Source organism: Nilaparvata lugens, unplaced genomic scaffold, assembly GCF_014356525.2.
Source record: "Nilaparvata lugens isolate BPH unplaced genomic scaffold, ASM1435652v1 scaffold6742, whole genome shotgun sequence".
Lineage (NCBI taxonomy): Eukaryota > Metazoa > Arthropoda > Insecta > Hemiptera > Delphacidae > Nilaparvata > Nilaparvata lugens.
In genome coordinates this window covers 1-15,755 of record NW_024092493.1, presented here as the reverse complement: position 1 = coordinate 15,755, position 15,755 = coordinate 1, and the positions used below count along the sequence as shown (strand labels likewise).

Below are 15,755 nucleotides of genomic sequence, written 5' to 3'. Positions count from 1 at the left end.
ACGAACCGGAGGAGGATGAGGAGGAGAAGAAGGAGGAAAAGAAGAAGAAGAAAAAGGAGGAGGAGGAGGAGGAGGAGGAGGAGTAAGAGGAGGAGGAGAGTAAGAGGAGGAGGAGGACGAGCAAATTTGACAGACACCTCAGTAGCATCCCCTTTGAACCGTTACTGTCATATCCGTGAAATCTGCCAGTGTCACATTCACTGCAATCTGTCAGTATCCCTAATGCATAGCAAGCAATGCACCCCGTTCAAATAATTCTGTCAAGTGCCCATACTATACGGTCATCATCCCTTCTATATCAGTTGAGGGATAATTTGATAGTAACAACTCCCTAAGGGAGGGAGAGAGAGAGTTGATAAGACAGAGCAAGCTGGTGAGGGTGTACGAGAGATAGAGAGGAAAAAAAGAGAGAGAGTGAGAGGGAGAGGGAGGAAGAGAAAGTGAGAGTTGATGATAGAGAAGAGTGGAAGGAAGAGAAAGAGAGAGTGGAGATATAGAGTGAGTGAGTGATATATTCAGGAAGAGATATGAGAGATTGATTGATTGATGAGTACTTTATTAATGTAGATTACAATATATACTTGATTTTACACTTTATACAATAGCTTACAATACAGCAACATTATTATTTATTCATTTATTCATTAGATAGAGCGAACAATACAATAGTCGGAAAAGAAAAAACAGGCTATTGTCGAAAAACTTCTTCAATTTCCTGATTTTGTCACAAATCGTCCAAATATTATGTAGGTTATGTTCACTTCAATTTCAACACCAAATCTTCGATCTGAAAACTATGAATCAGAATAAAACAAAGAATTTCAAATTCAGATAGATTGATAATGAAACTTCCGTTAAACAAAAACACAACTTCATATATTCACTAAACTAGAATAAAATCACTTAAATTTGAGCTCGAAAATATCACTTTCAACATAGCTAAAATAGATATGGTGAAAGTGATATAGATGACTATAAATGATGATATAGATGAATTTAAATATAAAGCTTAGAGAAATATTTGAACTGTATAAATGATACGATAAAAGATAATATAACTAAAGATAATAGATAATAGATAATAAAAATAAAAAAATAGAAAAGATAATAGAGAGAGAGAGAGAGGAGGTGAAGTGAAAGAATGAGGGACTGAAAGAATTGAAAAGAGAGAAAGTTAGAGAGGATGTATGAAAGGGACAGATACAGAGTGAGAGAGAAGAAAGAGAATTGAATGAGTGAGTGAGTGAGTGAGGGAGAGATAAATGAAGAGATAGAGAGAAGCAGAGAGTGAAAGATGAATACTAGAGGAGAAATAGTGAGAAGATGGAGGAAGATGATCGATCAATAATGAATAGAGGGAAATAGAGAGATGATAATAAATAGAGAGATATAGAGTGATAAAAGAGAGAGAAAGTGTGACAGAGAGAGATCGATTAATTGAGTACTTTATTAATGTGAATCACAATATATTACTGGCTTATATACAGTAGCTTACAATACAGCAAAAATTATAGATGAATTCAAATAATATAAGCTGGGAAATAATTATGAACTGTATATGATATGGAAGAATCAATTTGTAATAACATAGATAATATTATAGTAATGCATGTACATAAATTGGCGGAGCTTTGGACATATCAATGTCCATTCTTCGGAAACAATATTCAATATCCTCCCCACTAACTCTCTACCATAGAGAGAGAAAGAGAGAGACAGACAGAGTGGAAGAGGAAGAGTGAGAGAGTTGATGAGGAGGAGAGAGTGTGAAAGAAAGCGAGAGTATAAAAAAGAGTGATAGAGTGAGGAAGACGGAGTGAGGGAGAGAGATATTCCAATAACATCCAAATTTTGTATAAACTCAGGTTCGTTATCATTGATATATCCCTGCTTTAGAGAGAAAGAGAAAGAATGAGAGCGACAAGGAGAGAGATAAAGAGACTGGGAGAGATTGATAGAGATAAAGTGAGAGGAAGTGAGTGACTAAAAGTGACAGGGGGGGGTGAGAGAGAGAGAGAGGATGAGCAAGTGAATGGTTGGAAGCTCCAATATCACCCAAATTTCCTGATAAATTAGCTGCATCATAGTTAATATATCCCTGACTATCAATCAACAGTTGGCCTATTTTGGTGATGTCAATCATTTATCAATCCCTTGATAATTTGTCAACAAGTGGGCTATTCATATCATGATTATTACTCTATAGTGTGGTCCACGTTATAATGGCAGTATTTGATTAACATTGGTGTTGCTATCCTTGTCTATCATTCCACAAAGCAGATAGCGAATGTATCAAATCATAGTGTTGTGTATCAAGTTGAGATGATACCGTATCATATTGTGTTGATACTGTATCATGTTGTGGTTGTTCTTGTTCTATAGTGAGGTCCACGTTATAATGGCAGTATTTGATTAACATTGGTGTTGCTATCCTTGTCTTCATTCCACAAAGCAGATAGCGAATGTATCAAATCATAGTGTGTTGTATCGAGTTGTGATGATACTGTATCATATTGTGTGATACTGTATCATGTTGTGGTTGTTCTTGTTCTATAGTGAGGTCCACGTTATAATGGCAGATTTGATTAACATTGGTGTTGCTATCCTTGTCTATCATTCCACAAAGCAGATAGCGAATGTATCAAATCATAGTGTTGTGTATCGAGTTGTGATGATACTGTATCATATTGTGTTGATACTGTATCATGTTGTGGTTGTTCTTGTTCTATAGTGAGGTCCACGTTATAATGGCAGTATTTGACTAACATTGGTGTGACTATCCTTGTCTATCATTCCACAAAGCAGATATCTCTATACTCGCTTTTTTCTATAGTGAGATATTCACGTTATGGAATCAGTGGGAATGATAGGACTACAGAGTTGCCGATTCTCTGTCTTGTCAATGCCTTCTGTAGACGGTAGCTGATACAGGTTTATTGATGTTATATATTAACTGTTCATCCTCGTTTAAAATGATCAATATTATATTTTATTAAGCAAGAAATTATATTTTTATATTTTAATAATGCATTTTCATAATCACGATAGAATAATCACGAGTATATATCAACAAAATATTATACAGTATCATCTCAACTCGATACACATCACCATAATTGATACAAAACTTCCAAACTTTGAATGAATTCTACAAATCATGGCATATCTTCTCATGCTATCTTCCTCTACAGTATCACACAATATTATATGTGGACCAAACGTTCAAACCGTGCTTTCTCCTTCAGATGTAAATTTATAGGAAACACAAAAAACTGATAAAAATTAAAAGAACATTAATGAATTAAAACTATTGTTTCCTATTGTTTCTAGTAGCTCTAAGGAGCATTTTGATGCATTATTCAAGATATTTGTTTGAAAACAAATAAAAAAATTGTATATATTTTTTGGAGAAAACACTTTTTGACCGAATACTAGGGAGAAAACACATTTTGATTGACTTTTTTAGTGACAGGAGTAACACAACAAACAAATAATACAAAAACAATGAGTTTCTTGTGAAGTTATATGTTTAAATTAAATTCAAAATAAGAAAAAGACAAATTGAAAAATTCAAAAGTACAATTACACAACAAATACAAATTCAATCATTTAAATTTTTATTCCAATGTCTTCATCCAAACAGTCACACACTTCATCTTCCTCTTCATTCCCGTCTTGTTCATTGAATAATATTTTTTTGTACCACTCAAAATCAGGTTCATTCTGCCATGCATCCCCATATAACAGCTTCAAAAGTTTCTCAACATCTTTTTTCTTCTCAGCAGAAATGGGATGATTGAGTGGAAGAGATTCTAAAGCTACATTTTTGATATTTGACACTTTTATACCTTTTTTCAGGAGTCCTTCTCCAGCTTGCTCACTTCCATCTTCAAATCTGTAGTTTCTGAAGCCTTTAACCTTGACAGTTCTTGTTCCTGGTTGTTTCACGAGAAAAATTCTCTTCAATTCTGATATGTATGAAAGGTTTTTAAAAAAATACATTAAGTGATTTGGTATTCAAAAGTTCCCAATCAACTCCCATAACTTTAACAGTTCCAATGCTATTGTAAATTTGATAATATTGTTCCTTCGATATTATTGTAACACTTTTTCTAAGGATTTTCTCAACCCTACCAAACACACGATCGGCTGGCAAAAAACTATGTCCTCTGACTGGAAAGAAGAGTTGAATTTCTTGAATGTCAGCATTTGAAGAGTAGATAAAGTGCAAAAGCATTTGAAGGTTTATATTGTTTTTATTTTGGGCTACACATCCATCACAAAAAAGTCGTAAAGTCTTGATGCCTTCAAGATTCATTGATGTTAGATGATAATGAAGAGCTGATGAAATCTCAGTACTGCCTTTTCCTGCCTGCTCTTCAGACCAAGTATAAAAAGTTGGGTTTTTTCCATCTAAACTAGTGATGCATAGACAATAAAAATTTATCTGCCTTAGATAATATGCATCTTGAATGTTTGTTTTTGGCAACTGTTGGATTTGCTGTAGATCAAAACACAAACTGCACACAGATTCATCAGTTTTTTCTTTCATGTATGCATAAAACGAATTTGCCCTAAGTTTATGAATCCTTTTTTCAGTCATAAGGTTTTCACGTTCCTGGGATCCTGATGGGAATGTTTTCATTTTTTGGTCAAGGAGGGCACATGTGCTACAAACATCACTTGCTGGCGATTTGAAGCCGATGTTGAAATTCATTTACAAACACTCTCCTGAACATTGAAAAACGAACTCTGTACAAATCATCCTTTACCTGGTCACAATAGATTTGGTGAAGCTTTCTAATGTTCAATTTACAGTTCAAATACAAACGTCTAGATTTTTTTCTCCCATAGTGACTTTCTGATGCCTTCAAATTAGAAATGAAATCTCTCACTTTGTTCTTTTTTTCGATGCTGTGGCTGCTTTTCCTATCGCCTCCTCTTCTATCCTCAATAGGATCTCCAGCATGGACTTTGGAAACAATATTTGCCAATCTTGTCCTTCCTATTTTAGTAATAGCAATAAAATTTCTTTTTACAAACAGGAATTCTCTTTTTATTTACAACAATAAAGTACTTTGTTGAAAACGAATGTTGAGATCCAGACTTTTGCGACTTGTTCATGTTAGGGTTATTGGGCCTTCGACGCTTGATATTTTTTGTCTCAACAAGCGAACTTATAATAGAATCCTGACGAATTTTTTCACTAACTTTAAAAAGCTTTGTCCCTAAGTTTCTTCACATCACTAGGTCTGACATCACTACATGAAAACGTTTTTGTTGCATGTTTGCACGGGATGTAAACATTGCACCCAGTTGGTGCTGAGTAAAGCTTCTTTTTTTGCTCCTTCCTTCTTCCACCATTTGATTGTCTTTTACGCGATCCAGAGTTCCCAACACTTACTAAAACACCATCAACCACTTCATCCATAATAATATTAAAAATATTAATAAAAACTGATAAAACTAGAGATTTAAAGCGATTAATAATGAATTACTCAACATAACCTCGCATTCAGTACAGACAAACAGAAAGCATGTGCCACGAAGTCATGTGATCAGAGATGAGCGCTCCTATTGGTCAGCTGGAGAAAGCACAGTTTGACTGACCACTGACTTTGGAGAAAACACTCTTTGATTGAACTGCTAGATTTCTGTGATGTTTTAATATGGGATAAAGCATGATTTGAATGGATCTAAAGCTTGAATCTGGTGCTATTTAACATGGACTACAAGAAACCATCAATAACTCAGATTTTATTTTTTTTGGAGAAAACACGTTTTGAATGTATGCTCCACATATAGTATCAACATAACATGATACAGTATCATCTCAACTTGATACACAACACCATAGTTTGATAAAAAACACTTATCGGATTCAGTTAACATTGACGTTTGCAACATAAAGGTCCTTTACCATGGCATATCACCACAGATGATACAGTATCAACACAATATGATACAGTATCATCTCAACTTGATACACAACACCATAATTTGATACAAAACACTTATCGGCTTCAGTTAACAGTGACGTTAGCAACATAAAAGTCCTTTACCATGGCATATCACCACAGATGATTCAGTATCAACACAATATGATACAGTATCATCTCAACTTGATACACAACACCATAATTTGATACAAAACACTTATCGGCTTCAGTTAACAGTGACGTTAGCAACATAAAGGTCCTTTACCATGGCATATCACCACAGATGATTCAGTATCATCTCAATATGATACAGTATCATCTCAACTTGATACACCACACCATAATTTGATACAAAACACTTATCGGCTTCAGTAAACAGTGACGTTTGCAACATAAAGGTCCTTTACCATGGCATATCACCATAAATGATACAGTATCAACACAACATGATACAGTATCATCTCAACTTGATACACAACACCATAATTTGATACAAAACTTCCAAACTTTGAATGAATTCTGCAAACCATGGCATATCATCATAAATGATTCAGTATCATCTAAATATGATACAGTATCATCTCAACTTGATACACAACACCATAATTTGATACAAAACTTGCAAACTTTGAAAGAATTCTACAAACCATGGCATGTCTTCTTGTGGTATTTTTTTTCTATGATTATATGATTGTTGATTGATATTGTTATATTTGTTTCAGATACTGGGCTGTGACAAATGTGGACTACATTCACACAAGGAACGGGTCACGTATTGTGACAATGATTGTCGTGGTTTGGTCAGTAGCCCTGGTGGTCAGCCTGGCACCTCAGTTCGGATGGAAGGATCCTGATTATTTAGACCGGATCAATCTTCAACGAGGTATGTATCTATTTTATCTATTATACAAGCGAGCAATCTTATGATATATGTTGAATGGTTTTATATTTCATTCCAATGGATCACGAAAACGCCTCTAACGATTCTCACGAAATTTGGAACATAGTAGGTTTATGATATAAAAATTCGATTGCACTAGGTATAATCCCTGGGAAAACTCTTTGACTCAATACATGAAACGATAATGATTATTCATCCTTGGGAAAAACAAAAATCTGGTGTGGCGCACTCACACAACTTTCCTTGCCGTTATGAAAATTGATCACCTGACGCTAGTGTTCCCGCGCATCTCAAGTCCACTATTCAAAGATTTGAGCCAGCTGGTGACAGGGCAATAACGCTGGAGACACACATGGGGTCTGCTATCTCTCCATAGTGAATGATTTAATAGAATCAACAATAATTTGTAATTGAATAATCACATTTTCTCGAATTTGAAGCTTATTTTCAATTTGGGGTGGAAATTTACTGAACATTAATTGTAGAGATTTTCATGCTCAATCTACTCCACTTGATTTTTTTTGTTTCATTGTATCTGGAGCCTCATAATTGGGAATCTATCTGCATTGAGGGGCGGAGCTCCTGAAATTTTTACAGATTGGGACTTGTGGCAGTTGATAGAGCTTAACAATGACTATTTAGGTATGAATTTGATCAAAATCGTTGGAGCCATTTTGAGGAAATCGCGAAAAACCCTGTTTTTCACAAACATCACGCCATTTCAGCCGCCATCTTGAATTGCATTGATCGAAATTGTTCGTGTCGGATCCTAAAGGGGAAGGACCTAAGTACCAAATTTCAAGTAATTCCGTTAATTGGGAGATGAGTATCGTGTACACAGACGCACATACACTCATACACACACACACACACACACACACACACACAACACACCACACACACCACACACACACACACACAACACACATACAGACCAATACCCAAAAACCACTTTTTGACTCAGGGGACCTTGAAACGTATAGAAATTTACAAATTGGGGTACCTTATTTTTTTTCGGAAAGCAATACTTTCCTTACCTATGGTAATAGGGCAAGGAAAGTAGAAAGAATAATGATTATTCATCCTGGAAAAAAAACAAAAATGATTTCGTCGTCTGTTGATAATGAACGATGTGAGTGCCTGTGTGGGAGAGAGACAGAATTATGCTCAGCTGTTGAATAAATCAGCTTATCTCACGAGAAATATTATCTAGAAATGTTGATCGACTTGATCAAAATAATCTGATTAGTTGACATGACATGGTATATTATTCTGAATAGAAGCATATCTAATTTTTCAAAGTCCATCATTATTTTACAGTTTTAAATGATTAGCGGCTGTTATTTGTTATTCAATTGGTTTGTAAACAATCTAAATTAGATCTTTTTATTCCTTGCCCTATTACCATAGGTAAGGAAAGTATTGCTTTCCAAAAAAATTATGGTACCCTGATTTCAAGTTTTCTATAAGTTTCAAGTCCCCCTGAGTCAAAAACATTATTTTTGGGTGTTGGTCTGTGTGTGTGTGTATGTGTGTGTGTGTGTGTGTGTGTGTGTGTGTGTGTATGTGTGTGTGTGTGTGTGTCTGTGAACACGATAACTCCATTCCTAATCAAACGATGACTTGAAATTTTAAACTTAAGGTCCTTATACCATGAGGATCCGACAATAAGAAATTCAATAAATCCATTTCAAGTTGGCGGAAAAAATGGCGGATATTACTAAAAAACCAAGTTTTTCACGTTTTTCTCGAAAACGGCTCTAACGATTTTCTTCAAATTCATACCATGTATAGCTATTTATAAGCCCTATCAACTGACATGAGTCTCATTCCTGGGAAAATTTCAGGAGCTCCGTAATATTATGAGAAAAATGGCGGATAATGACTAAAAATCAATGTTTTTCACGGTTTTCTCGAAAACGGCTCTAACGATTTTCTTCAATTCAATCCATGGATAGCTATCATAAGCCCTATCAAATGACAAGAGTTTTTTTCCTGGGAAAATTGCAGGACCTCCGTAATATTCTCGAGAAAAATGGCGGATAATTACTAAAAAACCATGTTTTTCACGATTTTCTCAAAAATAACTTGACCAATTTTTTTCAAATTCATACCCTGTATAGTTATTATCAGCTCTATCAACGGCATGAGTCTCCTTTCTGGGAAACCAATGGGGGGTCCACCCCATCCTTGGGAATGGACTTAGTAACCTCCTCCTCGTGCATGAGGTAGGTAGGTAGCGCAGTTCATAAAAAGAACACATAGTCGAGATATTTCATCTGGTTTGTAAACAAGCAAAATTAGATCTTTTTACTTTCCTTGCCCTATTACCATAGGTAAGGAAAGTATTGCTTTCCAAAAAAAAATTAAGGTACCCCAATTTCAAGTTTTCTATACGTTTCAAGGTCCCCTGAGTCCAAAAACATGATTTTTGGGTATTGGTTTGTGTGTGTGTATGGTGTGTGTGTGTATGTGTGTGTGTGTATGTCTGTGAACACGATAACTCCATTCCTAATTAACCGATTGACTTGAAATTTTATACTTAAGGTCCTTATACCATGAGGACCCGACAATAAGAAATTCAATAAAATTTAATCCAAGATGACGGAAAAAATGGCGGATAATTACTAAAAAACTATGTTTTTCACGTTTTTCTCGAAAATGGCTCTAACGATTTTCTTTATATTTATACCATGGATAGCTATTTATTATCCCTATCAACTGGCATAAGTCTCATTTCAGAGAAAATTTCAGGAGCTCCGTAATATTCTTGAGAAAAATGGCGGATAATGACTAAAAAACCATGTTTTTCACGGTTTTCTCGAAAACGGCTCCAACGATTTTCTTCAAATTTATACAATGGATAGCTATTTATAAGCCCTATCAACTGGCATAAGTCTCATTTCTGGGAAAATTTCAGGAGCTCCGTAATATTCTTGAGAAAAATGACAGTTACTAAAAAACCATGTTTTTCACGATTTTCTCAAAAACGGCTCAAACGATTTTTTTCAAATCCATACTCTGTATGGTTATTTCTAGCTCCATCAACTGACATGAGTCTTCTTCCTGGGCTACTAATGGGGGTCCACCAAATCTTGAGAAATGGACTTTGTAACCTCCTTCTCGTGCATGAGGTAGGTAGGTTAGAGCAGTTTATAAAAAGAACACAGTCATAGTCAAGATATTTCATCTGTAGAACAGCTGTTTCGACGAATGTCAAAAAAATCATCGAGTTTCACAATTTACATAAAGGAAAAGTACTCTGAAAACAATTGTATATACACATAGTTGCAAATATGTTGCCGTCAATCGTCATTATGTTATTCCCCTGGATTATTCGTTTGATAATGAGGCTTATAGTTCAATGAGCAAGGAAAGTGTGTGAGTGTACCACACCAGATTTTTTGTTTTGAAATGTGTGGACTGAAAATTGGATCTGAATTCAAGTGTATGGAACATAACCTACTTTCTGGACTATTTATAGTGTATGAATAAAAATTCGGGGAAGAAACAGTTTTGGGCTGTGCCTGTTAGTACTTCCCCAATCATTTTGGAGAGAATTGTTTCGGCTTATCAAAAGTCAATAAATAAATGAAGAGCGAAGCTCGGTGACCCGATATTCAATATTATTATCCTTATAATATATGATCTATTTGCATATATAAGGATCAATTCACAACAGAGGTATATTGAAAAATATGATTTCTCGCTTGATAAAATATAATTGATTATCTTGAACGAGAATGAACAGTTAATATTACATGAATAAACTTGTATCAACCACCGTCTATAGAAGGCATTGACAAGACACAGGATCGGCAACGTTGTTGACCTATCTTTCTCCACTGCCATTATAACGTGGACCTCCTATAGGCAGAGCTACAGGACCCCGAATATACAAACCATTTATAGTGAGGTCCACGTTATAATGGCAGTGGAAAAAGATAGCAGAACAACGATGCCGATGCTCTTTATTGTCAATGCCTTCAATAGACGGTGGCTGATACAGGCTTATTCATGTAATATAAACTGTTCATTCTCGTTTAAAATAATCAAATATATTTTATTGAGCAAGAAATCATATTTTCCAATAATTCCATGATGAATTTTCATAATTGAGGTGGAATATCTTGTCAATGAATTATCAATTCTACGAATTTGGAAGACGATCTGGCAACAAGGCAAAGCGAGAGAGATGAAGCGCTATCCGATTTGTTGAATGATAGACAAGGATAGCAATATCATTGCTAATCAAACACTGCCATTATAGCGTGGACCTCACTATAGAACAAGAACAACCACAACATGATACAGTATCAACGCAATATGATACAGTATTATCTCAACTTGATACACAACATTATTATTCGATACATTCGCTACTGCTCTGTGGAATGATAGACAAGGATAGCAACACCAATGTTAATCGAATACTGTCATTATAACGTGGACCTCACTATAGAACAAGAACAACCACAATATGATAAAGTATCAACACAATATGGTACTGTATCATCTCAACTTGATACACAACACCATGATTTGATACATTTGCCATCTGCTTTGTGGAATTATAGACAAGGATAGCAACACCAATGTTGATCAAGTACTGCCATTATAACGTAGACCTCACTATAGAGCAAGAACAACCACAACATGATGCAGTATCAACACAATATGACAGTATCATCTCAACTTGATACAACACTATGATTTGATACATCGCTATCTGCTTTGTTGAATGATAGACAAGGATAGCAACACCAGTTAATCAATACAGCCATTATAACGTGGACCTCACTATAGAACAAGAGCAACCACAACATGATACAGTATATCTCAACTTGATACACAACACTATGATCTGATACATTCGCTATCTGCTTTGTTGAATGATAGACAAGGATAGCAACACCAGTTAATCAATACAGCCATATAACGGGACCTCACTATACAACAAGAACAACCACAACATGATACAGTATCAACACAATATGATACAGTATCATCTCAACTTGATACACAACACTATTATTGCTCTATTCGCTATCTGCTCTGTGGAATGATAGACAAGGATAGCAAAACCAATGTTGATCAAATACTGCCATTATAAAGTGGACCTCACTATAGAACAAGAACAACCACAACATGATACAGTATCAACACAATATGATACAGTATCATCTCAACTTGATACACAACACTATGATTTGATACATTCTCCATGTGCTCTGTGGAATGATAGACAAGGATAGCAACACCAATGTTAATCGAATACTGTCATTATAACGTGGACCTCACTATAGAACAAGAACAGCCACAACATGATACAGTATCAAACAATATGATACAGTATCATCTCAACTTGATACACAACACCATGATTTGATGCATTCTCTATGTGCTCTGTGGAATGATAGACAAGGATAGCAACACCAATGTTAATCAAATACTACAGAGCTATAGGATACGGATTTTGCACAGAATGTAGAGATATTCTGGAATCACGTCTTCTGGAATTAATATTTTCATGTAAACTTAAGCTGCGTACACATATTCGTGCTTCCAACCCTCACCGAGCACGCCCTCCCTCGTACCACCTCGTACCGCCTTCGTACCACCATCGAACGACAGTCCACGCACCATCATGAACGTTACGGAAGATGTTAGCTCTTCTCGCGTTCCCTGGTCGAACTACTCTTGCTCCCGGTCGATCATCAATCGCTCTGCTTGGAGTGACGTTCGGTTGCGGAGCGGAACGAAAGTCTTACGCACCTTGATTCTTCGATCATTATTTATTTTTCAGATGTCTGGTCTCCCAGGACATAGGTTACCAGATCTTTGCGACCTGTTCCACCTTTTACGTTCCGCTTCTAGTCATCCTAGTTCTCTATTGGAAGATATTCCAAACTGCGCGAAAGAGAATTCGACGAAGGAGGGCACAAAGGAAGCGGTCCGGAGGCGAAGGAGTGTGAAGGAGACGGGAGATGAAGGACAGACGAAAGAGGGGGGGGGAAAAGGACGTTGCATTTTATTACGAAGAGGAGGTTTGATTGATTGATGATTGAGTACTTTATTATGTAGATACAATATATATGGCTTATACACTTATATAATAGCTTACAATACAGCAACATTATAGATGAATTCACATAATATAAATTAGAAAATAATTATTGAGCTGTCTATAATATGAAAAAAAACAATTTGTTATAACTATAGATAAAATAAGTAATATTGTAATGCATGTGAATAAATTGGCGGAGCTTTGGACATATCAATGTTCATTCTTCGGAAACAATATTCACATATATCCTTCTCACTTACTCTCTATACCCTAATCTACCAAATAGAAATAGGGGTGAGAGAGAGAAGAAGGAGAAGAGAAAGAAGATTACATCTCCACTCCAGTTCATAGTGAGGCTGTGCAAAGGCTAAAAATAAACTTTCCACTGGTGATATTTTTCACAGTTTTTCGATTTATCATGAAGTATAAAAATGAAAAAGTTTTCGCAGGAGAACATTATTTTTCCCGATCATAACCTTTTGAGATATGAGCGCCCTGAAATTCAAATTTTTGGGACAGAACATTTGAAGTTCGGTAAGAGATAAATCCATGAGATTCATAGGATGGATTCTTGATGGTATTGTTGATCTAGTAGAACAAAATTTTCTGAAAATATTGATATTTGTGAACGTTATTCAATTCACCAAAAATAACTCAACTGAAAGTTATTTTTTGTAAATTGAATAACTTTTTCAAAAATTGATATTTTCAAAAACTTTTGGTTTTACAAGACTAACAATACCATTGGGAAATCTGGGTTCAGACTGGAGGATTTTATGAGGCAATTTCCTCCCAAAATTCAATACAAAAGTCAAAACTTTGATACAAAACTGATTTTTCTCAATTTTTTCACAGGTTTCTCCGTTCTAGTCGCAATAAATCTGACAACCAGCAAGCCTCCCTAGCTTTAGTGGAAGGACAATCCTCGACCGAGGTTCTCGCTGAGGAGGAAGCCCAGATAAGCAGTGAGGACCAGGTGACAGGAGCAGGAGGAGGAGGAGGAGGAGGAGGTGGAGGAGAGGGAGAAGTAGCTGTCACCACTGCCTTCACAATATCTTCGCCTAGCACTGATACGAATCATAGGGTGAAGGAGGAGGATGAAGAGACGGGGAAGGAGGTGAATGAGAATCAGGTGAGGAGGGGAGAGATAGAATAGAATGGGATAGAGTAGAATGAAGAGTATTTGAACAGAAATTTATTTATTTATTTATTGGATAGAATTAACAATACAGTTTACAGCAAGTTACAGATAAAATAAGAATAGTATCAGCTGAATGGAAGCAAAATGCGCATTTTTGTGGTGCATAAGTCTGTATGCACGTTATCATGGCGATTCTGTTGCTAAGCCACCATTTTGTCACACCGTTGAGTGGGAGGAGACTGTCAAGCTGGGTCGATGGCAAAATAGATTATGTGTATCTGTACAAATTATGTGTTTGACAAGTCCATTCAATTAGTAGAATTTTTAAGGATGGCATGTCCAAGAATAGAAGTTTGTGTAAATGGCTGATTACATTGAGCACTTCAAGACATTACCACTTCATAAATTCAATAATTATCAATCCACATCAAATAAAACAGTAATTATTATTAATAATCATCTTGTTTGATTTCCTCTTCCAGGTCACAAACAACAACAGCAGCGTGACGTCAGCATCGCTAAGCTCCGCCACTTACCCCCACCATCGCTAGGCGCCGCCCACTTCCCGCCTCCACCGTTAGCTCCGCCCACTTACAGCCTCCACCGTCGCCAAGCCCCTCCCCTCTCCCAGCACACCCCCCACCCACCAAAAACGAGACCTGAAGAAAAGAGTCACTGGAAGTGAAACGTGAGAGGAAAGCTGCAAAACTCTAGCCATTATAAACTGGTGCTTTTGTTGTGTGTTGTTGCCATTCTTTATTATGGCACATACTCATGCCTCTCTGTGAGAGTTGTCGATTAATAATTATGTGGCGAGTTTTTTCTGTGGTTGGATATTTTAATGCGACATTGAATCCTGTGATTATACGATTTTAGTCCAGAGTTTAGACAAGCTTTCAAAAGGATGGTTGTGGTGGACAGGGTAATGGTGGCAGGGGGAGGGGGAAAAAGTTGAGGTAAAAATGAAGGGGGTTTTTAAAAAAATTCAAATATTTTTTCCACATTTTTTACATGATGTTGCAGTATTTCTCACATTTTCCAAGGTTTGAATATATAGAAAAAACTGAACAGAGGGGGTGACATTTTTTGATATTTTCAAGTCTCTCAGTATTCTCTACATAATTCAAATTTTGAATAATAAGAGATGATAGGGAGAAGATAGTGAGCGAATGGGGGGGGGATCAAGATAAAATGGGGGTGGAAATCAGGGGGGTCTCTAGCAATTTTTCAGATATTTTGACAATATTCTCCACTATTGTTTTGCAGAATTTTCAAGTTGGTTAGAATTTATGGATGTTCTAGAATTTTTTAAATATTTTCCAATTTTTTGACAAACTTGTCTGCTATTGTTTAAAATTATTCAAGTTGAGTTGAATAATTGTGGGTGTTTTAGAGTGTATTTAAATATTACTAAAGCTTTTGACAAATTTGACACATGAATCAATAAACAATGCGAACTATAAAATTGGTTGATGTCTACCAATAATGGAATGGACGACAGTACAGATCTGAAAACTAATATTTAGATTTCATTCAATTTTATTTTCAAATCAAATTGTAGAGATTTCATGATAATAGGCTTCTCTTCACATTAGAAAAACATAGTAGAGTGATGTCATAGCTGCTGAGTTTGTAAATAATACAGTAATGTACTCGAATATATTTAGAATTTGTAAAAGAATTCTCGTAATTGAATATGAAAACAAT

At 35.8% G+C, this 15,755-nt stretch overlaps 1 protein-coding gene across 1 annotated transcript; it reads left to right on the top strand.

The window, feature by feature from the left end:
• Positions 1–6,661: 6,661 nt before the first annotated feature.
• On the top strand, positions 6,662–14,599 carry LOC120356425 (zinc finger protein AEBP2-like; the record flags this gene model as incomplete). Its single annotated transcript, XM_039445367.1, has 3 exons — positions 6,662–6,739; positions 13,763–14,039; positions 14,531–14,599. Coding segments are annotated over 3 exons (424 nt in total), but the record flags the coding sequence as incomplete, so codon positions are not given.
• Positions 14,600–15,755: the final 1,156 nt, after the last annotated feature.